Source organism: Spea bombifrons, chromosome 5 (genome assembly GCF_027358695.1).
Source record: "Spea bombifrons isolate aSpeBom1 chromosome 5, aSpeBom1.2.pri, whole genome shotgun sequence".
Classification (NCBI taxonomy): domain Eukaryota; kingdom Metazoa; phylum Chordata; class Amphibia; order Anura; family Pelobatidae; genus Spea; species Spea bombifrons.
Genome location: NC_071091.1, coordinates 1,224,657 through 1,251,433, shown reverse-complemented (window position 1 = coordinate 1,251,433; position 26,777 = coordinate 1,224,657). Strand labels below are relative to the sequence as shown.

Here is a 26,777-nt window from a genome sequence, read left to right as displayed (position 1 = left end):
AGGCCCCGGGGGTTCAGGGCCCGGACACGCAGATAAACGCGCCGTTCCGTGATATCTGCGGCAGAGCCGGCCGCTCTCCTGTCTGCTGTCTCATTGAGGGCGCTCTGGGGGAACCGGTTTGCCGGCCGTGCCCCGGGGTGATGTAATCCCAGGGCAGGTCTGAGCCTGTATGATAATTTAACACTCGCCAGGCCTTTCATAACATCGCCACGCGGGAACTGCCCTTCAAGGCTTCTAAAGTATATAATAACTGCCCAAAGTGTCATGGGGGGGGGGGCTCTTACCAGCTTTTAAAGGGAAAGTCCCATGGAAACAAGACTGGGATCATAACCCCCCCCAGCGCTGTATCCAATAATAACCCCCCCGCGCTGTATCCAATAATAACCCCCCCGCGCTGTATCCAATAATAACCCCCCCGCGCTGTATCCAATAATTACCCCCCGCGCTGTATACAATAATAACCCCCCAGCGCTGTATCCAATAATAACCCCCCCGCGCTGTATCCAATAATAACCCCCCAGCGCTGTATCCAATAATTACCCCCCAGCGCTGTATCCAATAATAACCCCCCAGCGCTGTATCCAATAATTACCCCCAGCGCTGTATCCAATAATTACCCCCAGCGCTGTATACAATAATTACCCCCAGCGCTGTATACAATAATTACCCCCAGCGCTGTATACAGTAATATAACCCCCAGCGCTGTATACAGTAATATAACCCCCAGCGCTGTATACAGTAATATAACCCCCAGCGCTGTATACAGTAATATAACCCCCAGCGCTGTATACAGTAATATAACCCCCAGCACTGTATACAGTAATATAACCCCCAGCGCTGTATACAGTAATATAACCCCCCCAGCGCTGTATACAGTAATATAACCCCCAGCGCTGTATACAGTAATATAACCCCCAGCGCTGTATACAGTAATATAGCCCCCAGCGCTGTATACAGTAATATAACCCCCAGCACTGTATACAGTAATATAACCCCCCAGCGCTGTATACAGTAATATAACCCCCCAGCGCTGTATACAGTAATATAACCCCCAGTGCTGTATACAGTAATATAACCCCCAGCACTGTATACAGTAATATAACCCCCAGCGCTGTATACAGTAATATAACCCCCCAGCGCTGTATACAGTAATATAACCCCCCAGCGCTGTATACAGTAATATAACCCCCAGCGCTGTATACAGTAATATAACCCCCCAGCGCTGTATACAGTGATATAACCCCCAGCGCTGTATACAGTAATATAACCCCCAGCGCTGTATACAGTAATATAACCCCCAGCGCTGTATACAGTAATATAACCCCCAGTGCTGTATACAGTAATATAACCCCCCAGCGCTGTATACAGTGATATAACCGCCCAGCGCTGTATACAGTTATATAACCCCCCAGCACTGTATACAGTAATATAACCCCCAACACTGTATACAGTAATATAACCCCCCAGCGCTGTATACAGTAATATAACCCCCCAGCGCTGTATACAGTAATATAACCCCCCAGCGCTGTATACAGTAATATAACCCCCCAGCGCTGTATACAGTAATATAACCCCCCAGCGCTGTATACAGTAATATAACCCCCAGCGCTGTATACAGTAATATAACCCCCAGCGCTGTATACAGTAATATAACCCCCAGCGCTGTATACAGTAATATAACCCCCAGCGCTGTATACAGTAATATAACCCCCAGCGCTGTATACAGTAATATAACCCCCAGCACTGTATACAGTAATATAACCCCCCAGCGCTGTATACAGTAATATAACCCCCAGCACTGTATGCAGTAATATAACCCCCAGCGCTGTATACAGTAATATAACCCCCAGCGCTGTATACAGTAATATAACCCCCAGCGCTGTATACAGTAATATAACCCCCCAGTGCTGAATACAGTAATATAACCCCCAGCACTGTATACAGTAATATAACCCCCCCAGCGCTGTATACAGTAATATAACCCCCAGCGCTGTATACAGTAATATAACCCCCAGCACTGTATACAGTAATATAACCCCCAGCGCTGTATACAGTAATATAGCCCCCCAGCGCTGTATACAGTAATATAACCCCCAGCGCTGTATACAGTAATATAACCCCCCCAGCACTGTATACAGTAATATAACCCCCAGCGCTGTATACAGTAATATAGCCCCCCAGCGCTGTATACAGTGATATAACCCCCAGCGCTGTATACAGTAATATAACCCCCAGCGCTGTATACAGTAATATAACCCCCAGCGCTGTATACAGTAATATCACCCCCCGCGCTGTATACAGTAATATAACCCCCCAGCGCTGTATACAGTAATATAACCCCCAGCGCTGTATACAGTAATATAACCCCCCAGCGCTGTATACAGTAATATAACCCCCAGCGCTGTATACAGTAATATAACCCCCAGCACTGTATACAGTAATATAACCCCCAGCGCTGTATACAGTAATATAGCCCCCCAGCGCTGTATACAGTAATATAACCCCCAGCGCTGTATACAGTAATATAACCCCCCAGCACTGTATACAGTAATATAACCCCCAGCGCTGTATACAGTAATATAGCCCCCCAGCGCTGTATACAGTGATATAACCCCCAGCGCTGTATACAGTAATATAACCCCCAGCGCTGTATACAGTAATATAACCCCCAGCGCTGTATACAGTAATATCACCCCCCGCGCTGTATACAGTAATATAACCCCCCAGCGCTGTATACAGTAATATAACCCCCAGCGCTGTATACAGTAATATAACCCCCCAGCGCTGTATACAGTAATATAACCCCCAGCGCTGTATACAGTAATATAACCCCCCAGCGCTGTGGAGGTAGCATGCAGACTATGTCAGACACCCTAGGGAGCAGTATAACATAATTATATGACAAATATAAATTACAGTCATTATAGGTGTAGAAGGAGTTAAAGTGATCTGAGTAACCAAACAATATTTGGCCAGTTCAATTCACATGCACACAAAAAGGACAGAGACTTTTATTGAAGTGCAAATGTAGCCCCCCGAAGCCCACATCAAAGGACATCTGTAAATCCTGAATTACATTGTCTGTATAGTCTGTTTGTAAATAGTGTGTGATTGTGTTAGTATTGTCTTTTGATGTTGTATCCCTAGGATTGTATCTATAGGATTGTAAATTGTATGTTGTGTAATAGTGTTAGCATTGTCTTTTGTTATTAGTTAACCAATAGTAATGTACCTTTGATCCCACCCTATAAGAACTCCCTGTATGTCATTAGTTGTTACAATCTTTCCGTCATTGTTGCAGTCACAACTTCATTCCCAATGTAACCCTGTGTGTGTTAGCCTTCATAGGCTCCATCACAGCATTAAACCCTCCATTTTCCTATCAAAGAAGTATTTTCTTGCGATTATTCGAGCTACCTGGATTTAAAATATTAACCCCTAGACGAAGGTGTGTCGGCACCTGGAATCCCCTTTTTCCCCAAAAACCCCCAGCGCTGTATACAGGAATATACATTCCCTTTATCTGGAGCCGCCGTCGCTGTCAGTCATGTGATATTTTGGGTGACTTTCCCGACTCAAACACCGCACTGAGCCGATGCTTTATGGCGATGCTAATGAAGTCCGTCCTCCATAGACTTTATAACTTGGACTTTCTTTTTTGTTTTTTTTTTTTGCTGTAACTCACAGGAGATTCTCACCCCTGCGCCAAAAAAAAATAAATACTACAAATTTTACCGATGAAGCCCATGTAACCTAAATAGTGCATCCTGAGTGTTTAGAGTAATGGGAGTGATGTTTCTCCGGCTTATAATATATTAGATTTATTTATTTATTGTGCAATTCAATAATTGCGATTTTACACATTTTTGTTAAAGCTATTTTAGGGTTAAAAGACTGCATTGAGTTTCTAGATTTTCAGTACTTGCATTTTATTGTTATCAGCATCATTTTTGTTACTTGTGTGTTGATGCAGATTTACAGTATATAGCGTGACGTTAAATTGCAAGCTCTTGGGTCTAGCACATAACTGCGCTCTCTCCCACAGGCTCATGTTCGTCGTCAGCAAGGAGCCGGCCATGGAATAGCCCTGTGGGTCACGTGATGGCGAGTAGGTGACGGCAGCCGACGATGCCCCTGACTGACAGACTGCGTGAGAGGATATCGCGGGCCTTCTACAGACACGGGCTCCTGTGTGCCTCCTACCCCATCCCCATCATCATCTTCACCGCGCTCTGCATCCTCGCCTGCTGGTCAGTCCCTGGGTTCAGTTTGGGCAATCAGGGAGTTAAAGCTTGGACGTGATTCAAGGAAGTGTTACGTTACTGAGAGGGTGGTGGGTAAGTGGAGCAGCCTCCCAGCAGAAGTGGTAGAGGGTAATACAGTGAGGGTATTAAACATGCATGGGATAGACATACGGCTCCTGAATCTAAGACGAGGCCGACGACTGATTAAGGTTTGAGTCGTTACAGCAGGAGAAATGGGCAATTAGATGGGGGGCCGCCGGGGGCCGATCTGCTGGGAGGTTCTTTTATGTTGAGGGTTGCCAAAAGAAAAATAATAAGAAAAAAAAATGGACTCCATGGCTTTTCCTGATGCCTCCTCGTTTCCCCCGGCCGGCACTCGGCGGGGTATTTGGACGGTTTGTTGGGATAATTGGGAGGGTTTGCTGCTTTCCGGAGGTGGGATGAGAGTTCTGGTGGTCAGCGTTTGGCCTCAGTATTGCTCCGTTCAGCATGTTTGATGAGGCCAGCGGGACACCGGATGGATCCTGCCCCGGATCGCTGGGCCGTGTTACTCGCGCATGTTCTTTCTTTATTCAAATGAAACCAACCAGATTTAGTGTTTGGATTTTTCCCAAAAGTCTCAGCTGTAGAGAAGATAAATCGTCTCGGGTGACAGCGCCGGGGCCCTCGCCTGCAGAGGCGACTCGTGTGCGTGACGCTCGGGGCTCCGATCGCTAAACTGGGAGCTGACTGGGAGCGCGGTGCGTGGTTTGCAGTCATAGCCCCGAGCGGCCCTGCGCTGCCGGTTTTGTCCAGCCGAGTGTTTGCTGTCGGAGTCAAGGATTGTCTGCCGGGGGCCCCTGTGGCGGCTCCTTGTCTGCCGGGGGCCCCTGTGCCGGCTCCTTGTCTGCCGGGGGCCCCTGTGCCGGCTCCTTGTCTGCCGGGGGCCCCTGTGCCGGCTCCTTGTCTGCCGGGGGCCCCTGTGCCGGCTCCTTGTCTGCCGGGGGCCCCTGTGCCGGGCTCCTTGTCTGCCGGGGGCCCCTGTGCCGGCTCCTTGTCTGCCGGGGGCCCCTGTGCCGGGCTCCTTGTCTGCCGGGGGCCCCTGTGCCGGCTCCGTGTCTGCCGGGGCCCCTGTGCCGGCTCCGTGTCTGCCGGGGCCCCTGTGCCGGCTCCGTGTCGGCCGGGCCCCGTTTCAGGAGCTGATGTGAAATGTAACTGCAAATAACAGAAACGTGTTCTCTCTCTCACCGACTTTCCTAAACCAACAGAAGCCAATCCAGCGCCTGCTGCCCCGGCCCCTGCTTGGGCTAATCTCACGGGGGGGGAGTAATATGCATACAACAGAGAAGGAGGCGAGGGCCTGATCCCGGGAGCTTGCGCTCTAGTGAATAAAGTAACGCGTGGCAGTGGCCATGCTTTGAGCTGCGTTGAGTATTATTTATAAACTGCAGGTCTCGTGCACAGTGTAAGCGTTTCATAGTTGCCATGGTGACTGCTCCGTTTTTGCCCTCTCGCTATTGATCTTTTGCCCTCCTGTCTCCGCAGTTACCCTCTCCTGAAGCTGCCCCTGCCTGGGACCGGTCCGGTGGAGTTCATCACCCCGGCGAAGGATTATCGACCTCCTCGTCAAGAACCGGCACCGGGAGACCGTATCGAGCAGCCTGATTGGGTAAGCTGCAAAGCATTCTGGGAAGCTGCTCAGCTCCATGGCGGGCTGGTGGTTTATATCCCCCCTGTCCTGGTTGTTGTTTAGTAGTTTTATCCCAGGAAGCATTGCATGGCATGCGCAGCCCAGGCACCGAGTAATGGCCGGCTTAATGCCCAATTTACTAATGAGCGACTTTAGGGTCTTCGGCCCCCTGGATAGCATCGACGTTGCTGCGCTTCTCACAGGATCGTTCTGCGGTTGCCCTTTGGACTGGCGGCGATTGCCCCCCTGGCACAGGTTAAAGGGCTTTTCCGGCTGTAAACGTCTGATGTGCCCCACGGCCCTTCGGACAGGCGTGTCGGTGACCTTGGCCCCTGCCTGTTTTTCTTTCCGCTTTTCTGTCCACTAGTGACGCAGCCGAGGGATTTAATCTGCCCCGATGCCCCTGATAACCGGCTCAGCACCAAGGTCTGGCAGATAAGGCGGCCGGGGGCCGGCTTGGCCCTCGTAGACGTGCCGGGAATGTGATTTCCCAAAATAACGTCAGAAATGGCCCCCCAAAGCTTTATTAATCAAATAATGGCTGTCCAAGAGACTGCGCAGGCGGCACCCGGGGCCCCACAGGGCGCTTTATTCTGCGCTGCGTGGCGCTCTAATCTCACGAGACCCCCTGGCTTCCCGTCGGTCAGCACCACGAGCCATCGATCCGGGGGTCCCAGAGCGCCAGCACTTTACCCCGTCAATGTTTCCTTAAATCCATGTGCGGCCCCCCAAACGGGAGAGCCGTGCCCCTGGATCTACCAGTGGGACCGTATACCCCGCTCCCTGTTCACCGGGAAATCACTCAGGGCCAAACTATTTAAACGAAGCCCCCCCCCCGGCAGCGTTCTTTCCGTGCCGCCGAGTGAATTCGTCGCACTTTGGAGAACGGCCGTTACCGGAAATGTTCTGTTTGGCGTCTCCTGTCCTTCACCGGCTCCCTTATCAGCTGCTGAAAAACATCCTTTCCACGCTTTTACTTATCAGGGGGTAAAGGTGAGGAACGTGCAGCGAAACCCGTCACACCGGCCCCGAGGGGCCAAACACTTCCAGCAAATCCAAACCGGTTTAAACCTTCTGTGTCCGGAGCAGACGAGCCGAGGCTCTTCTTGTAATTTTTCTCCTCCTTTGAAATGAATTCTCTCCCAGCCTTTATCCCTTCATGGATTTAAATGTCTCTCCCCCGTCCCGTCTCCCTCTTCTCCCCTCTTCTCCCCCCGTCTCCCTCTTCTCCCCCCGTCTCCCTCTTCTCCCCCCGTCTCCCTCTTCTCCCCCCGTCTCCCTCTTCTCCCCCGTCTCCCTCTTCTCCCCCCGTCTCCCTCTTCTCCCCCCGTCTCCCTCTTCTCCCCCCGTCTCCCTCTTCTCCCCCCCGTCTCCCTCTTCTCCCCCGTCTCCCTCTTCTCCCCCCCGTCTCCCTCTTCTCCCCCGTCTCTCTCTTCTCTCCCTGTCTCTCTCTTCTCTCCCCGTCTCTCTCTTCTCTCCCCGTCTCTCTCTTCTCTCCCCGTCTCTCTCTTCTCTCCCCGTCTCTCTCTTCTCTCCCCGTCTCTCCCTCCCTCCCCGTCTCTCCCTCCCTCCCCGTCTCTCCCTCCCTCCCCGTCTCTCTCTTCTCTCCCCGTCTCTCTCTTCTCTCCCCGTCTCTCTCTTCTCTCCCCGTCTCTCCCTCCCTCCCCGTCTCTCCCTCCCTCCCCGTCTCTCCCTCCCTCCCCGTCTCTCTCTTCTCTCCCCGTCTCTCTCTTCTCTCCCCGTCTCTCTCTTCTCTCCCCGTCTCTCTCTTCTCTCCCCGTCTCTCCCTCCCTCCCCGTCTCTCTCTTCTCTCCCCGTCTCTCCCTCCCTCCCCGTCTCTCCCTCCCTCCCCGTCTCTCCCTCCCTCCCCGTCTCTCCCTCCCTCCCGTCTCTCCCTCCCTCCCCGTCTCTCCCTCCCTCCCCGTCTCTCTCTTCTCTCCCCGTCTCTCTCTTCTCTCCCCGTCTCTCCCTCCCTCCCCGTCTCTCCCTCCCTCCCCGTCTCTCCCTCCCTCCCCGTCTCTCCCTTCCTCCCCGTCTCTCTCTCCCTCCCTCCCCGTCTCTCTCTCCCTCCCTCCCCGTCTCTCTCTCCCTCCCTCCCCGTCTCTCCCTCCCTCCCCGTCTCTCCCTCCCTCCCCGTCTCTCCCTCCCTCCCCGTCTCTCCCTCTCTCCCCGTCTCTCTTCTCTCCCCGTCTCTCTCTTCTCTCCCCGTCTCTCTCTTCTCTCCTCGTCTCTCTCTTCTCTCCCCGTCTCTCTCTCTCCCCGTCTCTCTCTTCTCTCCCCGTCTCCCTCTTCCCCCCGTCTCTCCCACCCCCCCGTCTCTCCCTCCCCCCCGTCTCTCCCTCCCTCCCCCCCCCCGTCTCTCCCTCCCCGTCTCTCCCTCCCCGTCTCTCTCCCCGGAGCCGGTCACGTTGAGATCTCGTGATGTTTCCGGGTGATTTTTATTCTGCGTGTCGGGGAATCCGGCTCCGTGTTATTTCCCGGTGTATCCGGGTATTTACTGATACACTCGCTGTTGTGCGGTTTGCGGGGTGTAAAGGGGTCACTGATCGCCGGCGCGTCTCCCCGCAGTACGTCGGGCTGCCCGTGGCCTACATCCAGCAGGTGTTGGTGAAAGCCGTGGTGTCTCCGTGGGATAAGAACTTCCGAGCCGTGGACGTCTTCCGCTCCCCGCTGTCACGAGTTTTCCCGCTGGTGGAAGAGATCAGGAACCACGTTCTCCGAGAGAGGTTCGTCTTCCGGTTCCGTGCCTTGTAACGATGTTTATAGATAATAATATGTATGAGAATCCCACCCGAGTGCCACGGGAGCAGCCGTCTGAACTCCCTGCTCTAAGGCCCTGCCTGCTTATTCCTCCCCGTTAAGTGGCCCCTCCCGTTCAGGTGTTTATGTCTATTTCCCGCTTCTGTCGCCGCAGCTCCGGCCAGACGAGCCTGGAAGATGTTTGCCTCCAGGTGACCGACCTCCTGCCGGGGCTGAGGAAGCTCCGGGGCAAACTGCCGGAACATGGCTGCCTCCTGCTGTCCCCGGCCAACTTCTGGCAGAACGACCCGGAGCTCTTCAACAACGACGCGGACCTCATCAGAACCATCCAGCAGCACGAGCCCAAGACCCTGCAGACCTCCGCCACGCTGAAGGGTAAGAGCTGCGCGCCCCACCCCCACCCGCGGCGCTTCACCAAATCTTCCGGTTATTGACCCAAAAGAACGCGGCTTCGCGGAGATCGTTCGCTGCCGGAGGGAAACGGATCGCGATGTAGCAGAGAAAGTATCAGCCAACGATGGCCGCTCGGTTACTCTGGGGGGATTTTTCTCCAGCTTCGGCCCGTCGCGGCCCTCTCACTAATGGCTGCCCGCAGACTGCATTAAACAGATCCCCTTTCCTAAATACGGAGTTCCGTCTCGGTCAGTATAATAGTATGATTGACCCCCAGCCCCCCCACGTCTCTTGTGTTTTGCAGACCTCCTTTTCGGGGTGCCGGGGAAGCAGAGCGGAGTCAACTTAAACAACCGCAAGCGGGTCGTATCTTACACCATCACCATCGCGTTTCGCAGATACAACGCCACGTAAGTAGTTGGTGTGGAGGCTGCGCCCGCGTTTAGACACCCGCGTCCCCCGCCCCCTCCGAGGTGTGCCCGCCGTACAGCGGCATAATGCAAAGCGGATTTGGCTCCACGAGCTCCCTACGAGCCCCGGGCCCTTTCCCTACGAGCCCCGGGCCCTTTCCCTACGAGCCCCGGGCCCTTTCCCTACGAGCCCCGGGCCCTTTCCCTACGAGCCCCGGGCCCTTTCCCTACGAGCCCCGGGCCCTTCCCCTACGAGCCCCGGGCCCTTTCCCTACGAGCCCCGGGCCCTTTCCCTACGAGCCCCGGGCCCTTTCCCTACGAGCCCCGGGCCCTTTCCCTACGAGCCCCGGGCCCTTTCCCTACGAGCCCCGGGCCCTTTCCCTACGAGCCCCGGGCCCTTTCCCTACGAGCCCCGGGCCCTTTCCCTACGAGCCCCGGGCCCTTTCCCTACGAGCCCCGGCCCTCCTTGGAAAGGTTTGTGCAGCCGCCTCGTGGTTCGTGTGTTTCAGGTTCCTGCGCAGTCTGAGGTCCCGTCTCCGGCAGCTCCATCCCTGCGCCAACTGCACCCTGAAGCTGCGTAACATCGTCCACATTCACTTCAAGGAGGAGATCGGCATCGCTGAGCTCATCCCGCTCGTCACCACGTACTTCATCCTCTTTGCTTATATCTATTTCTCCACCAGTAAGTACGGGGGGCCGGTGGGCCGAGCCGTCACCGGGGTGCGTTCAGTAACCGGCGCTTGTTTCTGTCCTCAGGGAAGATCGACCTGGTGAAGTCGAAGTGGGGTCTGGCGCTGGCCGCGGTGGTCACTGTCCTCAGCTCCCTGCTCATGTCCGTCGGTCTGTGCACCCTCTTCGGACTGACGCCGACCCTCAATGGCGGGTATGTGGCCGGGTGACGAGCGGCACGTTGGGGTCTCTGGAGCCGGTATTAGGGGAAAGCTTTATGGCAGTCGGACCGGTAGGAGGCTCGGGTCGCTCGGGCTGTGATGAATGTTTTATATTTTCTTTAATATCTACATAGCTGACCGGGAGTCCCTTCCGACATCGGTTCTGGTGCAAAAGAGGTAAAACTGGAGCTGTTGCCTTAGCAACCGAAGAAGTCTTCCTGCAGACTGCTTGTGCTTTTACCGCTTTGCACCAGAATTGCACATAAAGCCAAAGGTTTAGGCAGCGTTGAGGTTCTGCCGTGGGGTGTGTTGGGATGCGGCGCCCCCCGGTGGTGGCTGCCGGTTGCTGACGGCTGTGACTGTCGTCCTCAGGGAGATATTCCCGTACTTGGTGGTCGTCATCGGCTTGGAGAACGTCTTGGTGCTCACAAAGTCCGTGGTGTCGACTCCGGTGGATCTGGAGGTGAAGCTCCGCATCGCGCAGGGTGAGTCGCCCTCCACGGGGGGTGAAGCATTCGGGTCTGGGGACCGCCAATAACTCTCCTCCGGCGCCCCTTTCTCCGCAGGCCTCAGCAATGAAAGCTGGTCCATCATGAAAAACATGGCGACCGAGCTGGGAATCATCCTGATTGGATACTTCACGCTGGTGCCGGCCATCCAGGTGGGTTTATCGCGACGCTTTTATGCATTCCCTCCGTTCAGCCAGGGATTTCGGGGAGTCGCCCCCCTTATGGGCTTTAAATAATGATTCTGCTTTACCTTATAACATATGTCCCGGGGGGGGGCGTATAGATCGCTATGTATGTGTGACGCCAGAAACCTGTACATGCGCGGCAGCCCACCCCGCTCATCGCCGTCGATCTCTCCCCAGGAGTTCTGTCTGTTCGCCGTCGTCGGGCTCGTGTCGGACTTCTTCCTGCAGATGTTCTTCTTCACCACCGTGTTGTCGATCGACATTCGAAGGATGGAGGTGGGTACCGGCAAGTCCCGCGGCAAAAGCAAACCGAGGAGATAGTGAGGAGTGATGCGCGCGGAACGGTGGGGGACGTTTCACCGAGGATCCCGGGAGAGCAGCGCATGCACGGACCGAGGGGCGCGGGGTGTAGCTTTGGTTGGGCAAAAGGGTCAGAAACAAAGAATCTCTAAAGCAGAAGTAATGCTTGTGGCTCCGTGCGCTGTGATGCTGAGAGATGCGGCACTGGATGACATCATCAGGATGAGCTGTATTATGATGTCAGGGCGCCGTCGCCGCGTGTAATTATCATGTCTTATTCATAGCTGGCAGATCTAAACAAGCGGATGCCCGCCGAGGCCTGCATGCCTCCCGCCAAGACCGGGCCGCGGACACCGAGGTACGAGCGGCAGCAAGCCACGCGGCGGACCACCCCCCACACCATCACGCTGCAGCCCTCCTCGTTCCGCAACCTGCGCCTGCCCAAGAGACTGCGCCTGGTGTACTTCTTCGCACGGACGCGGCTGGCGCAGAGGATCATCATGGTAAGGAGACCGATGTGTCGGCTGGGAGTCTGGTCGGGTGACGCCACCGGCAGTGTCCGGGGACACAAAGCCGGCGGAACTCCCATAACACCCAGAGGTCGTCGGCCCGGCAACTACAGGAGAGGGCGTGCGGCAGCCGTCGCAGGTCAGGGCAGGTTTCGGTACATCTCACGTCTCTGTTTGCAGGCCGGGACGGTCATCTGGATCGGGATCCTTCTGTACACGGACCCCGCCGGCCTGCGCACATATCTCACGGTTCAGGTGACGGAGCAGAGCCCCCTGGGTGGGGAAGTGATGCCCCCTCTTCCCGTGCCGGTCCTTCCCGCCGCCGACCCCCAGAATTCCCTCTCTGTTTTCCCCACCGGTTCATCCCAACTTCTGGAGAACCAATCGCAGCGCAAGGAGGCGCTGGAGTCCCTCGTGGGGCGGCTGGAGGGATGGGGAGAAGAGCAGAGGGATGCCGGAGAGGAGAGCAAAGAGGACAGAGGGCACGCAAAGGTCACGTGGGGAGCGGAGGACGAGGAGACCTGGAGGAAGCTCTCGTTCAGACATTGGCCGACGCTCTTCAGCTACTACAACATCACCCTGGCCAAAAAGTAAGCAGCCGCCGTCTCCACTCGCACAGAACGCGCGGCTTCGCCTTTCAGCGGATGAGGCTGCAATTAACTCTGAATATAGAAAAGCCCCTCCGGCCCCCGTTTGGTCGCCGTCTGACATTAATCAGTCGTTGGTCTCGTCTTAGATTCAGGAGCCGTATGTCTATCCCATGCATGTTTAATACCCTCTACCACTTCTGCTGGGAGGCTGCTCCACTTATCCACCACCCTCTCGGGTCTATAAAACCCAGACAAGAGCCGGTACTGACTTCCTGTAAATGATGAATGAGGTTTAGGACTGGATTCATTATGTGTAAGAATGCGCCGGCTCGTTGCATGCAGGTAGATGTTGGTCGGCCCCCGGCCCGCGTTCTCTGTCCTGTGAGGTCCGTCTGATGCCTCTTCTCGGTTCTAGGTACATCAGCATCCTGCCTGTGATCCCCATCACCGTGTACCTGACCCCGCAGGAGGCGGCGGACGCCCGGCACCCGCTCGAGGCCCAGCACTCCCACCTCTTCGATCCGCCTCGGGACGCTCGGCAGGAGGAGAAAGCGGCCGAAGGGCCCTCCAAAGCCCAGGGGCCCGCGGACGTCACCCTGTACAAGTAAGAGCCCGGATCAGCCAACAAATGCCAAGAAACTCCCAAAAAACATCCGGGATTCCACCGTCCTGCTTAACGAGTCAGATATGTAAATGGCGTGACGGCCGCGTGCTGACCCCGCACCGCAGGGGGGATTGCAGAGCGTTACTCGTTTCCACCTCTATGAAGCCGTATCTCAAATCAGGACTTCATTAACTTCTAAGCACACCGTTATACAAGATAGGAGGGTTCTGATTGGCTGATGGGTATTCTATACTCTGTCGCACATTGTGGGGCTCCCCGATTGGCTGATGGGCATTCTATACTCTGTCGCACATTATGGGGCTCCCCGATTGGCTGATGGGTATTCTATACTCTGTCGCACATTATGGGGCTCCCCGATTGGCTGATGGGTTTTTATTGTTATATTCATGTGATTGTTGGCTCTTTTCTCTTCCCGTACCGGCAGAGTGGCCGCGCTGGGACTGGCCTCCGGAATCCTCCTGGTTCTGCTCCTGTTCTGTTTGTACCGGCTGCTGTGTCCTAAAAACTACGGCCAGAACGGTCTTTCCCACAGCCGGCGCCGGAAGGGGGGTGACCTACCGTGCGACGACTACGGCTACTCGCCTCCTGAGACGGAGATCGTGCCCCTGGTCCTGCGCGGTCACCTCATGGTACGTGGTTCTAGATTCCCCACCGCGAGGAAAGCCCCAAATCTCCGCGCTTTCAGCAATTACGGTCTGACTGCAGCTCGTTGTAAATCGGTCGCCGTGTCCGTGCCGAGACGCTTTATTTAGGGCCGGCACGAGGTTATCGGGGAGAGAAGTCGATGTTTATGGCGGGCGGCTGATTGCGATGAGCTCTCTCTGCAGGACATCGAGTGTTTGGCCAGCGACCGGATGCTGCTGGTGAGCTGCTGCCTGGCCGGCCAGATCCGCGTGTGGGATGCCCAAACCGGCGACTGCCTCACCGTCATCCCCAAGCAACGGTGAGAGGACCAAGAAAGCCTGCTGGTTCTATACATTATCGGGGCATTTAGATACATTAGAGTCAGGGGCATAAGGGGTTTGGGAGAGGGACTAAACGGGATACTTGGCAGGTATTATGGGCGCTGGGGAGTTAATTTTTCCTGATATATTGACGGATAGAAATGTTCGATCAGCGAGAGCGCGGCGTAACACAGATTACGGATAAAGCGTATATTTGGAGTGAGAGGCAAGCGGTTTCTGCCGATTACCGACGTTTTCCCCGCCTCAGTCTGCGCAGGGAAAGCAGCGGCGTCTTCGATTATCCGGAGAGCTGGGAGACGCTGTCGGACTGTAAATACGGCGCCGAGGACTGCGTGGAGAACGGTTACCTCCTGAAGCGCCGGCCGCCGCGATTCTACGACCAGCCAGACCTGAGCAGCCTGATCGACACCAACTTCCCAGAGCAAGCCAAGCAAGAGGAGCCCGACGGCCGCCAGAGACCGGTCAGCGTCGGGCGCGAAGGAGGCGCCAACGGTTACGACTTCAGCGGCCTGGTGCAGCGGGCGTGCGAAGAGCAAGGAGCCCCCACCCTGGGCAGCTTCCCTCCCGTGTTTTCTCCCCCGCTGTACGGACCCGGCGGGCTCTCCATGGACGGGCGTTTGGATGGGAGTTACGCTTCTTCCAGGAGGAAAAGCTCCGTAGAGGATCCCGGATCGTGGAACGGGGCGGTCTCGCCCGATCCCGGCTGGACAGAGGATTTCGAGGGCTCCGTGTGGAGCTTGGGGCTGCAGGGCAATCTGATAGTGGCCGGGAGGAGTAACGGAAGCCTGCAGGTAAGTGCCGTGGAGGAGTTCGAGCCCTGCTGCCCCGTCGGGGTGGTCTCGGTCCTGTCTGTGTGCGTTGGGATTTCTGAAGGGTCTCTGCGTTGCCCCCCATACACAGCCCGCTTTCCTCTCTGCAGGTCTGGGATGCCATAGCTGGAACCCTGCAGTGCAGCCACGGTGAAGGGCAGAGCGGCATCACGGCCCTCGTGTTCCAGAACCGCAGGTGAGTGGGTTCTCCGAGACCCCGCCGCAGGTCGGATGACTCGGTGACCCCCACAAGCATCAGGACTCATCTTGGGTGTAAAAAATGGGGAAAATAATAATAATAATAAACTTTTGTAGTTACGTGTGGCAGAGGGGGGTAGATCGTATGTTACCACTAGGACAAGTGTATCTGCCCAAGGAGTCTGCCGGCAGATGTTACTCTCTGCCAGTGCCGGTCACCGGGGGTAACCAATGACTTTTTATATGTTTCCCAGGATAGTCGCGGCTCGACTTAATGGCTCGCTGGACTTCTTCTGCCTGGAGTCCAACAAATCTGCCAGCCAGCTGCAGTTCCGAGGTGAGCGCGGACTCCACAAGGGCTCGTAATGCACGCTATGTGAGAGATTGTGGGAATGGCCACCCCTGTGCCTGCACCCGGCTGCTGCAGCTTCACACAGACCCTTTCCTATGGATATATCCGTGTTTGGGCTGGTTTATGGTCTGGGCTTTATCGAGTTTCCATTATTTGCGAGGCTTTCTGGGGCGGACAAAGGGACGGAATCGCTAAACAGAGAGTTTGGGGGGGAGTTGGGTTTCACCCCAGATCCCGGCCCAGAACCCTCAGCATCAGCTGTTTCTCCTCCGTTTTCAGGAACCTCTAACAGGAGCAACATGCCGAGCTCCCCGCTCTATAGCAGCGATGACATCATCAAGTGTCAGCTGACTCACAGCGTGACATGTGCCCACCAGAAGCCAATCACAGCGCTGAAGGCTGCAGCTGGCCGGCTGGTGACTGGGAGCCAAGACCACACTGTCAGGGTACGTACCGCAGGGTGCCACCGAGGGGCCACAAGCCTGGGCTACGGAGGTCCGCGAAGGCCCGGCACAGAAACATTACAAGGGGAAATAAAACCTTCCCCCACAGCCTGGGGCAAATTACCCTACGTGAGCCGTGATGTAAGCGTGTTACTCAATCGCCAGCCGCTAATCCTTAAATAATAAGAGTTCTAAATACTCGGTCTGGATGAAGAGCATTTTTTATTACGCACCAAGCGATACGAAACGAGATGGCGCTCTTAACTTTATTACTGGCATTTGCCGTTCCCCGTCTGATCTGAGGGCATGTCTCTGGGGTAGGCGTATGACGTGGATAATGTTACCCCAAGGGGCATGTTGCGGGTGGTTCCGCAGGGGCCGTCCGTATAACCCGATGCTTTTCTCTGCAGGTGTACCGGCTTGAGGACGCCTGCTGCTTGTTCACCCTGCAGGGACACTCAGGGGGCATCACAGCCGTTTATATCGATGAGGTGAGTGTATGCTCTGACCCCCCCCGGTCAGTGCCGGCCATTATCCAGAGCGCAACCATCTCCCTCGCCCCACGGAAAGCGCTATATACCAACAAGGCATTGGCCGGGTATCAGCAGAGCCGTGCCTAGTGGCCCCTGGATATACCTTCCCTGTGACGTCACATCTTTCTTGTTCCTGCAGACTATGGTTCTGGCCAGTGGGGGGCAGGATGGAGCCATCTGCCTCTGGGATGTTCTCACTGGAAGTCGAGTTGGGCACATGTACGGGCACCGCGGGGACGTGACATCACTGATCTGCACCGCTTCCTGCGTGATCAGCAGCGGCCTGGATGATGTCATCAGCATATGGGACAGGAGCACCGGGATCAAGCTCTACTCCATCCAGCAGGTGGGTATCAGACTGCAGCAGTTTCCATAGCAACGGCACCACAGCCGTCTGGTCAATTATATATATATACACCGACCAGCCAGGTAATTATATAATTTAAAGGAACTCGGGGCCCTGGTCCAAACCGGAAATCAAACTTTATATGTGTAGAAATGCTCAGGGCTGTATCGCAGATGGTGTTTAGAGCTCTAGCGGTAAAACATTAAAGGGAATCTCCTTCCCGGGTCTAGCGTGACGTTATTTACGTAAACCGCTTCTTGCTCCTCTGTAGGACTTGGGCTGCGGCTCCAGCTTGGGTCTGATATCGGACAACCTGCTGGTGACGGGGGGCCAGGGCTGCGTGTCCTTCTGGGACATCGGCTACGGAGACCTCCTGCAGACCGTCTACCTGGGGAAGTGCGAGGAGGCGCAGCCGGCCCGGCAGATACTCGTCCTGGACAACGCGGCCATTGTGTGTGACTTTGGCAGTGAGCTCAGCCTGGTCTACGTGCCATCGGTGCTGGAGAAGCTGGACTGAGGGGGCCGCGTTAGGACTGGAGCTTCGCCGTAATCCCGGTCTGTCGGGGGTCGCGTTCACGTTAAACGTTAAATATACTTCCAATGGAAATATACCGTGTGCTGCTCCCGGTTTTCTCGGTTCAGCCCAAACCTGCCGTCTCTAAGGCAAAGTTTCTTTTTTCTTTTTTTTCTATAAAAAATTTGGTTTTGTTTAAATAACGGCGAGAACGAGACGGGTTTGTGTTGTCCAAGAAAAATAGTAGAAGCCTGAAGATTCGTGATGAATCGAAAGCACTTCATTCTCATAACTGCCCCCTCACCGTCCCCGAGCGCACGGAATCTGCCTCCAGGGGGCAATTCTTCCTGCGCCGGCTGCAGCTTGTCTTACTTACAAGTACCGGCGATAGAGCGGGCAGTCCGGACATGCGCAGACGTCACGTGCGCTGAACTATTTTAAATGGGTTTGTAAAATGGATTCTTACTTGAAAGCGATACATGCGGCGCAGTATAATGATACTAAGTATCTCCAAACACTTCATTGGACGTCTCCTTTAAAGCATTTCTCTTGTCTGTTGGTTTGGCTTTTTGGGTTTCCATGGTAACTCACAGCTGACATTTTATTTTTATTTTGCTTGGGGGGGACCCTCGTTTCCCCCGTTAGTGGGGGGGGGTAAGCGTTGAGTGATTGCTGCTGGACGTTCTGTAGCGACGAGGCCTCGTAGAAGGAGACGCTGTCACATCTCCGGCGCCTGTCCTGTTCACAGAATTTCCTCTCGTACCGTTCCTTCATTTTTATAAACAACCAGACTAACCCAGACCTGCCCAGTCCACGAGGGCCAGCAGCAGCCATGTTTGCGGCCCTCGAGAACCGAGCAGGACAGCAATGTAGAGCAGAGATATACTGATGGGGGTGATACGTGCCCTAGGCAGCGGGCCCCACGTAAAGATATCCGATAGGGCCGCTGTAGCGCACCTGGGGGGATTCTCAGCCACTGGACTACAACTCCCACAATGCCCCAGGCTAGTGTGGGAGATGCCCGCTGGCACCTGCACAGCCAATAAGGGGTTAGCGTGACTGATCAGGAGCCAGTGAACTCTTGCATCTGCTGCCTGGAAAGGTCCACATCACAGACCTTCGAGGAACCAGCCGCTGTTCCGTGTCGCGTGTAACGGCATCATGTACAAAAACTATTTTTTGGTAAAAGGTTATAATTTATTTTTATGTAGATTATGCTTTCTAGAGCTTTAAAAATTGTTAATTGTACAGTCTGATAGTTTGTGTTTTTAATTTAGTCTTTTTTATTTTAAATCTCATTCTGTACTTTTCTTACATAAAACAATTCACAGGATACTTGATTAGTCGTGTCGGCTGTTTCCTTTCTCCCAGCGCTGGTTCAGAGTTTCCATATCGAAAATGTTATTATGCCGGGTGAGATGGGCGAGATCAGGTAAATGGCGCGCCAGCCGTCTATTACCCCGCGTATGAGGACAGGGCCGCCTCACTGAATTATCTATTCGGTATACAGGACCCTCCCGCAGCCCCTCGCAGGGAGATCGCGTGTACATTTTAGTTTTTGTACAGGGAGAGAGGGTCGCTTACAGAATCTGCAAAAATTTTCTTGGCAGTTAAAAAAAAAAATGCCAATAAATATTTCCTGTAAACAAGAGTAATTCCTGAATAAGCCTTCAGGATCCCCTCAGACTCATTTATTCTACAGTAAGATCTGCAAAGTTTCAGTCCTTTCCGTAAATGCCCTGACTGGGGCAGTTATTATAGTTAGTGAGATTCTGTTACCCCCCAGTAAATCGCAGCAGCCGCAAAAGCAGTGACTTTTTCAGGAAATAATCCCTTTGGCTGCCATCCCCGATGGCACGGAGGCAGACGGACCCCTCACAGCACAGCCGCAGACGGACCCCTCACAGCACAGCCGCAGACGGGCCCCTCACAGCACAGCCGCAGACAGTCCTCTGGCAAAGAAGGTGACATTTTTGTCTTGGATCTTGTACTGATACACTGCGGACCGGTCCTTCTCCCCTCCGCCGCGGATCAGCGCACGCCGAGTGATCAGCAGCTGCAGAGATCAAACCAGAGCGAGTTTAGTTACCAGAGAAGAACTGCCGCTAGCCGTCAGGATCTCCTCGGTCAGAGCTGGGACTCACCTGGCCGTGCACGTCCTTACAGAATCCGGTCTGCAGTCCCTCGGCCTGTAGGATCAGGGTGCTCCGGTGCCACAGAGACTTCACCAGCAGCTCGTTCTCCTCATCTTCACCGTCGCTGTCATTGTGCACAAGACAAAGGACGTTCCCCTGAAACATGCAACGTGCACACGGACCTTTCATTACACACACACTGTACACGGGAGACACGGACAGACCTTTCATCACTCGTTACACTTACACACACACACACACACACACACACACACACACACACACACACACACACACACACACACACACACACACACACGGTATACGGGGCATACCCTGTACACAGGACACGGACAGACCTTTTATTACACACACTGTACACGTGGCACAGGGACAGACCTTTCGTTACACACACACGGTATACGGGGCATACCCTGTACACGGGACACACGGACAGACCTTTCATTACACACACACACTGTACACATGGCACATGGACACCATTAGGATACATGTTGCGTGTACCTTGTTCTTGCCGCACACGGTCGCCTGGCAGTAATGTATGAAGTCCAGCACCTGCACGGCAGAAACCCCCAGACTCAGCAGCACACTGCCATCATCCACAATCAGCACTGGGCATTTCCAACGCTGGCCTGAGGAGGGCGCCAGCGCCGCACTAACAAAGTCATAAAGAGGCTTGAGGTCTGAACCGTCCCTGAAACGGAGAAGTCACTGTTAATTTATAGAGGTCTCGGTGGAATACGTCAGCAGCCGCCGCTTACTGCGCGTTACTGACCCTTACACCCCTACATGACAGATACAGCCAGCCGCACAAGAGCTTATACCCCGGATCATGTAGGCGACCCGAAACATTTCATATCCCTGCCTTCGCTGTACATTATGAAGAGCCGATGCCAGGTGGCTTTTCCTGCAGGAAGGGCTGAACTGGCCCTGTGTGATGTATAGTTAAAGCAGCAAGATAGCTCAAGAAATCTCCCTGGGTTGGACCATCATAATACTCAGAGACGTAGAACTCACTGCAACTGGAGTGGAGTCTAGCGGCGGAATACGGGCCGATCCTGCATTCCTTGTTACGTTTCAGTTCTGACCCAACGCAGTCAGAGGCGAGAGACGGGACGCACCTTAGGAAGCAGAGCGGGTTTTGAGGGTCCGTCTTCTCCCCAAACAGCAGGTCCGTGTAAGATCTGAGCCCTTCCAGGAACACCAGCTGCCCCTCGTCCCTGGCGGACTGGAGATTCACGCCCTGCACAGAGCAAGACAACCTGAGAAGTGCTGACCGCGCATGAAACATGACGATGCCGCAATCTACTCCTGTAAAGCGCCGTCCCCTTCTAAACCCGACAAGGGTGGGAAGGAGAGGATACGGGTGACATAATTTATGTTGATTTCCATTCAGTGACGTACATATGCCTGTAGAAACACGCAGACAACGCTTCATGTATGTTGGGAGACCGGATCGGATATGCCGGACCAGACTAAGGCGTACGGCAGCAAGCCACGTAAGAACCATTCTAATGTAAGAATGAGCTTAACAACATTAAGCGAGCTTTGGTTATTCCCAGCGCCGGGTGATGTCACTAAAATCCCTCTGGGCTGCGTTTTGATGAACTGAGGACACGTTTCCACGACCCGGTAACTCAGATTCGTGTCGTTAGGGATCCGCGGGGGGTCTGCATGAAAACCGTAGCACTACGAGTAACGCAAGAGAAAGTTACCCACCAGCTTCTGGGCGACGGCGCTGTAGTGACTGAAGGACTGCGCGAGGCCCACGAAACACACCTTACAGCCGGCTGGGGAAAGGAGAGAGCGTTAAAAACCCTGTGTTTGCACCCAAAATCAAGTCATTTCCACAAACTGTAATCTGTCACATTAAAACAGAAAAAAGTAAAGAAACATTAAGTATATTAGAACATTTCCTCTTTAAATAAGCCTTAATGCAGCATCATTATCATGATGCCTGAGCGGAATACACACGGTGCCCTGCTTTCTCACGTGTATCACGCCTCATGCCTGAGCTCAATACACGCGGGGACTCTGCTTTCTCACATGTAACACATCTGACGCCTGAGCTGAATACACGCGGGGACTCTGCTTTCTCACATGTAACACGTCTGATGCCTGAGCTGAATACACACACCAGCCGTATGAATCCGTGGCCGGGTTTTACCTTTCAGGTAGTAGGACAGGAAGTGATGCAGCAGGAAGCTCCCGTTGGTTTTCCGGTCACAGAGCAGGGTGAGCTTCCCCTAACGGAAACAAGACATGTTAACATATTTCTGCGTTAATAAATTGTAAGCTTCCAAGATCAGCTTGGATACAGCTGCCCCATATACCCCTGCAGGCTGTATAATGCTCTGTATAAAGCTGCCCCATATACCCCTGCAGGCTGTATAATACTCTGTATAAAGCTCCCCCATATACCCCTGCAGGCTGTATAATACTCTGTATAAAGCTGCCCCATATACCCCTGCAGGCTGTATAATACTCTGTATAAAGCTGCCCCATATACCCCTACAGGCACAGACTCTGTATTGAGCTGTCACTGTGTAATAAGTCACTTCCCTGAGTGACAGCTCCCTCCATTCGAGTGCCATAGTTACTCAGTCACAGAGCAGGGGCCCTTTCCTTTCCTTTCCTTTCCTCACCCTGTCCACCGAGTCGGTGCTAGCGCCCAACAGGCTGTTCAGTTCGGGAAACATGTTCAGCCTCAACCGCCCTTCTCCCTCACATGCCAGGCCGGAAGCTTGCGTTCACACGAGGTTGCCATGGAGCGGCGGAAAGAGAATTCTATGAGGGACATTCACGCGTTCCTTGCCGCACACTGACACCTGCCGGTAAGAGCAGTCATTACACGCCATATACAGCCGCCGCCATATTTTGCTTGGTTGCTTCCGTCATCGTAATGCCATCGTGTGATTGGCTCCTGCTGTTGCTAAGGCGAATGCGCCGCAGCCAGTTAAAGCTTCTGTTCCACCTCGTACCATTTTACTAAATACAGCATCTGCAGCGTCACCCCCCTCAGAGCCGATTACCTCAAACCTCAAAACCACCTTTCCCGCCATTTTTAACTGGACTTGTTTAGTTTTAAAAGGAGGGTAATATTATTACAGCTGTTCCATAATAAAGCGCAACTGGAAGAAATGTATTTGCGGAGAGAACATGTAATACGCCAGCTCTAAACATAAACATTTTCTCCATCCTTCTATACCTTATCTTATATCTTAGAAGGGTCGGTTTAACACGTAAAGACCCAGAACTCCAGCGCCCACAGTACTCCGGCCCACTTTCTAGAGCACCAAATAATATTATTATTGAGTCACAATAAGGACGACGTACAAACTCTGAACGAGGTCCCTCGGTGCTTCCACATTCCTTTACCTACTTATACCCCAGTTTATATCAGTGGACGGAAAGTTTTAAGCCGCTGCATGTTTTTCATGACGAAAACGAAACAATATCTAAATAAAAACTAACTTAACCCCTTCAGTCCCAGGGGTTTTTGGTACCTCAAGTCCCGAGCAATTTTGCCATTTTTGGGGTATGTCGGTTCAGCGATGATTCTCTTTTCCTGTGAATAGAGCACCCATGTAAACTATATATTGTTTTTTCAAGGAGAGATAGCGCTTTCTTTTAATACCATAGTTGGATGAAAATTTAGAATGAGAAATTTAGTAAAAACTAGAGAAAATTTGAATTTTTTTTTGATAAATTTTCCCTCTGAATCCTCACAAAATTAGGTAAAGTGATGGAAAATCCCCTCCAAGTTTATCAATTCAGGTGTCCTGATTTCAGAAATACCTCAGTTATATAGATTTTCCACACTTTCCCAACACTTATAGGGAACATACTATGCTGTGTGCATTATTCATAGAATTTTTATGCTTATGGCTTAACGGGTTTGGGGGTTGTGAACGGGGGCAGGAGGGTTATACTGGCTAGATGTTGTGCTAGGGCAATCTAGGGTTTTTTATTATTATCTTTTTATATATTTATTTTTTTATTTTTTGTATTTAGAAATTTTTTTATATGGAAAGAGTGGGGGCGGTCCTGCTGTCGTCGCGGGACACGCCCCTGTTTAAGGGGTAAATGGGTGGGGGGTGCCCTAACTCCCGCTAGATTGTAAGCTCCTGTAAGTGGAATTGTTATGTTATTTACTACTTGTCCTGCTTAACCAGTCAGATATTTTAGACTTGAAGGCAGGTGTATTTATATTTCAACATATTATACAAAATGCAGTCAGAACCATCTTGTTTTCTGTAAATCATATAAAGGATTTTTTCTTTATCTCTCTATATTGCAAAATATATATTTATATATAAAATAAATGATTCGTTTCAATAGTATGAGGAATTTTAGGGAGTAGAAGCGACTTATCTCTACGAATGTAAATTCCACAGGTTTCCCAGTTTTACACCTAAAATATCTTTATAAGTCATCCCCGTGGTGTTTGAAGAGAGTTTCCTGGGGTACAGACGGGACATTTGGGGAGAGCCGGTCCAATGAGCACGCCCATTCCACTGGTTGCCATGGTGATAACACCACTTTTGAAACATTTGGGCTAATCTGGTCTCCAGGCGCTAATGAAGGAACTGCAGGCACTTTACTTAAATCCTCCCCGGCGAGCTGCCTCCCGGAATAATTCACTATGTGATTTTATCATTGAAATCCTTTGCCCTGCGTGCATTTAGTGCTTTTACGGCCTCGCTGGCGCCTGTTTAACGGCGTTATTGGTTCATTAAGCTTTCTAACGGGGGCCGAGTATTTATCGGTGATATATTCACACGTTGGCCGCGTTCCCTCGCAGCCTCCGCACCAATAATCACTTCCCAGACGCCTAGAACTTCATCTGTAATCTCTGCTGACCGTTGGAAGTATCATACCCGGGAACTCTGGAGCTGACCCTGAGACTCTTGAAAATTTAACCCTTTTAACACTCATTATGTAGCGACTCACAATGACTCTAACACTGGTCGTCATGGAAACCTTGATTGTCATTATTTAAAGATACACTTAATGGAGTCACCTGCATTCAAGCAGGGATATCAACCATAACATACTGTGAGCAAAGATAGTCAGATCTAGACTGTGTGACCCCCATAATCTGCTCCTTCACCCTGAGATTGGGGCAAAATCCCTGAGACTTCCCTGGTGTGCTCGTGTCGTAACTATCAATTTTTTTATTCACATCATTCATAATTAATTGCCCCTTAAAATTTGCATAAATATATCCAAATGTGCTTCCATTAACAAATATAAGAAGATTGACGGCCGTCAGGTACTCATAGGGTTAACTTGCATTATTTTCCAAAGTTTGTGTTAATCACTCATTCCGACCCTAAACGGATTTTTTTTTTTAACATCAGAAAAAACACAAAATAAAAATGTCTGCATTGAGTAAAGGTGGCCGCGGCGCGGACCGCCGAGGGGGTCTCCTGTCGCTCTGTATTAAGATGTCGCTCTGTATTAAGATGTTGCTCTAATTTCCGCGCTCTCTGATCTGACAGCGAGCGCCGCGCTCACTCCCTGCATCTCCAGCAGAGCATCGATCTTCGCAGCCACCCCGAGCTCCCAGTCGCCATGGAAACACAGCATCTCGGTGACCTTGGTACCGATACGTCGTTGCGAGTGCGGGCTGTGCCGCTGAACGTAGTTACAACTTCAACAATTTAGTTTGACCCATAAACTGAGCCGAGCGCGGCGCTCCTTAATCATTACCGTATGTACCGAACCCCGGGCTGTGGGATCTGGGCTGTGGAACCGGACTGTGAGACCCGGGTGTGGAACCGGACTGTGGGATCTGGGCTGTGGAACCGGACTGTGGGACCAGACTGTGTCTGATTGGACGCTGCCACCTTGGGCCTCTCTGAATTTTGTACATTTGCTGCAATGTTATAGCAGCCGCTGCGTCCGACACAATAACTGCCACCTTTTCATATTTATTACATGCGTGGCCCCCCTGCCAGTTTTTTTGGTGTTTCTGGCGATGTCGACCTGTTTGCCGCACCAAAAATATGGTCTTCGTGTGTCAAGCGAGGGCTTCGTGCCCCCCGGCCCCCTGGCCAAGCTGGTTTACAGAACGGTGAGAAAACTCATAGTGACGATCTTCGCGTAACTCCACGATGACAACATGAGACACCATTCCCAGACCTTGTTTGTGAACACCGCGGTGGTGCCTAAGCTCTGGCACACTATATGTTGCCGACTACAACTCCCATAATGCTCAGCTGTAGCTGGAAAGGCTGTTGTGGTCTCAAGCCTAATGCCTAACTCAACCCAGCACATGAAGAGCCACCTGATCCGGTATTACGTCTGATATCGTAGCCCAATCTACTAGGCAAACACACCATGTCCTTATTATATCACTAATAGAATGACTCAGTCTTAATCACCCAGCCGGACTCTCTGACTGATTAAAGTCTATGGAGGAACGGACTTCATTAGCATTGCCATAAAGCATCAGCTCAGTGTGGTGTTTGAGCCGGGAAAGTCACCCAAAATATCACATGACTGACAGCGACGGGGGCTCCGGGTCTGCAGATAAAGGGGGGTCCTCCCCGCTGCCGTATTAATGCAAACAGAAGAAATGCGCAAAGAAAAATGACAGACATGGAAATGGAAATATTTAATTTAAGCATCGCTCCCGGCATTAACACGCAGGCTTTCCACCTCCTATATCCCACCCGGACACGTCGCTGATTCATTATTTAAGGGCGATAAAATGAGTCGGCCGTTGGGGATTTTTTTGGTACTTTAATGTTTTCGAAGGTTTCAGTGGAAATGAGGACACTCGGTCCCCGATCTCCGTCTCCCCCGTCGCAGACACAAATATTCACAAATATTCACAAATAAAAAGAGGATACTTTAACTTTAAAAACGTTTTATTACGATTCTCGTCTTTTATTATCTTTATTTTACAGAATCTCCAAAAAAAGGTGGGTGAAAGTACAAAAAAAGTCAGCTGCGCACAGCAGGGTTTTTTCTTTCTTTTTTTTAGAAATCACACATGGCGGTAGAAGGGGGACACATGGCCGACTCGAGGGGGAAAAGGGGCACGCAGGGCACACACGCACACGCCAAACAACACACGTAGCATGTTCATTTCTTGTCTACATCTCAAAGTCTCCATGAAAGGCTGCGGCCCGATTGGTTAAACCAGCTTTCGTTTTTTTGCTCTGTTAGGGATTTTAATGCGGTTTCTATCGGGTTTTATATTGCTATCAGACAAAGGATCTGCTGGAACCGTGTCATACAATGGAGGAAACCTTCAGAAAGCCACCCATCAGGTCACCTCCCAACTTCCTGACAACTTCTCGATCTGGTGAGCTCACAGTGCAACTTCCTGTCAACTGCTTAGCCACTGAGGTCACACCACAACTT

At 52.7% G+C, this 26,777-nt stretch overlaps 2 protein-coding genes across 2 annotated transcripts in view; one reads left to right on the top strand and one right to left on the bottom strand.

The window, feature by feature from the left end:
• The window catches only part of SCAP (SREBF chaperone), a 23,418-nt gene extending 6,079 nt beyond the window's left edge, over nucleotides 1–17,339 (top strand). Inside the window, exons 2-23 of the mRNA XM_053468055.1 lie at nucleotides 4,046–4,250; nucleotides 5,769–5,892; nucleotides 8,482–8,639; nucleotides 8,828–9,048; nucleotides 9,371–9,476; nucleotides 9,986–10,158; nucleotides 10,233–10,359; nucleotides 10,739–10,851; nucleotides 10,933–11,027; nucleotides 11,238–11,336; nucleotides 11,645–11,863; nucleotides 12,050–12,459; nucleotides 12,875–13,063; nucleotides 13,509–13,713; nucleotides 13,912–14,027; nucleotides 14,297–14,840; nucleotides 14,969–15,054; nucleotides 15,311–15,393; nucleotides 15,688–15,854; nucleotides 16,262–16,342; nucleotides 16,524–16,730; nucleotides 17,002–17,339. Coding sequence (XP_053324030.1) covers nucleotides 4,129–4,250; nucleotides 5,769–5,892; nucleotides 8,482–8,639; nucleotides 8,828–9,048; nucleotides 9,371–9,476; nucleotides 9,986–10,158; nucleotides 10,233–10,359; nucleotides 10,739–10,851; nucleotides 10,933–11,027; nucleotides 11,238–11,336; nucleotides 11,645–11,863; nucleotides 12,050–12,459; nucleotides 12,875–13,063; nucleotides 13,509–13,713; nucleotides 13,912–14,027; nucleotides 14,297–14,840; nucleotides 14,969–15,054; nucleotides 15,311–15,393; nucleotides 15,688–15,854; nucleotides 16,262–16,342; nucleotides 16,524–16,730; nucleotides 17,002–17,247 — 3,891 coding nt within the window. The 5' untranslated portion in view covers nucleotides 4,046–4,128 and the 3' untranslated portion in view covers nucleotides 17,248–17,339. The remainder of the gene's footprint in view (nucleotides 1–4,045; nucleotides 4,251–5,768; nucleotides 5,893–8,481; nucleotides 8,640–8,827; nucleotides 9,049–9,370; nucleotides 9,477–9,985; nucleotides 10,159–10,232; nucleotides 10,360–10,738; nucleotides 10,852–10,932; nucleotides 11,028–11,237; nucleotides 11,337–11,644; nucleotides 11,864–12,049; nucleotides 12,460–12,874; nucleotides 13,064–13,508; nucleotides 13,714–13,911; nucleotides 14,028–14,296; nucleotides 14,841–14,968; nucleotides 15,055–15,310; nucleotides 15,394–15,687; nucleotides 15,855–16,261; nucleotides 16,343–16,523; nucleotides 16,731–17,001) is intronic.
• A 1,164-nt stretch (nucleotides 17,340–18,503) lies between these two features.
• ELP6 (elongator acetyltransferase complex subunit 6) lies at nucleotides 18,504–22,166 on the bottom strand. Its single transcript, XM_053468063.1, has 7 exons — nucleotides 22,046–22,166; nucleotides 21,568–21,646; nucleotides 21,120–21,190; nucleotides 20,522–20,643; nucleotides 19,905–20,094; nucleotides 19,389–19,535; nucleotides 18,504–19,300 (listed from the first exon to the last, which is right to left on the bottom strand). Exons 1-7 carry the CDS (start codon nucleotides 22,097–22,099, stop codon nucleotides 19,172–19,174), a joined length of 792 nt encoding a protein of 263 aa, XP_053324038.1. The 5' UTR covers nucleotides 22,100–22,166; the 3' UTR covers nucleotides 18,504–19,171.
• Between the last annotated feature and the right edge of the window lie 4,611 nt (nucleotides 22,167–26,777).

Excerpts from the sequence above, each read along its gene's own strand:
- ELP6 (XM_053468063.1), bottom strand. The coding sequence starts at position 22,099 with ATGTTTCCCGAACTGAACAGCCTGTTGGGCGCTAGCACCGACTCGGTG. Across the intron at positions 20,095-20,521 it reads AACCCGCTCTGCTTCCTAAG|GGACGGTTCAGACCTCAAGC; the intron begins GTGCGTCCCGTC and ends TCTCCGTTTCAG. Across the intron at positions 19,301-19,388 it reads GTAAGGACGTGCACGGCCAG|CTGCTGATCACTCGGCGTGC; the intron begins GTGAGTCCCAGC and ends TGATCTCTGCAG.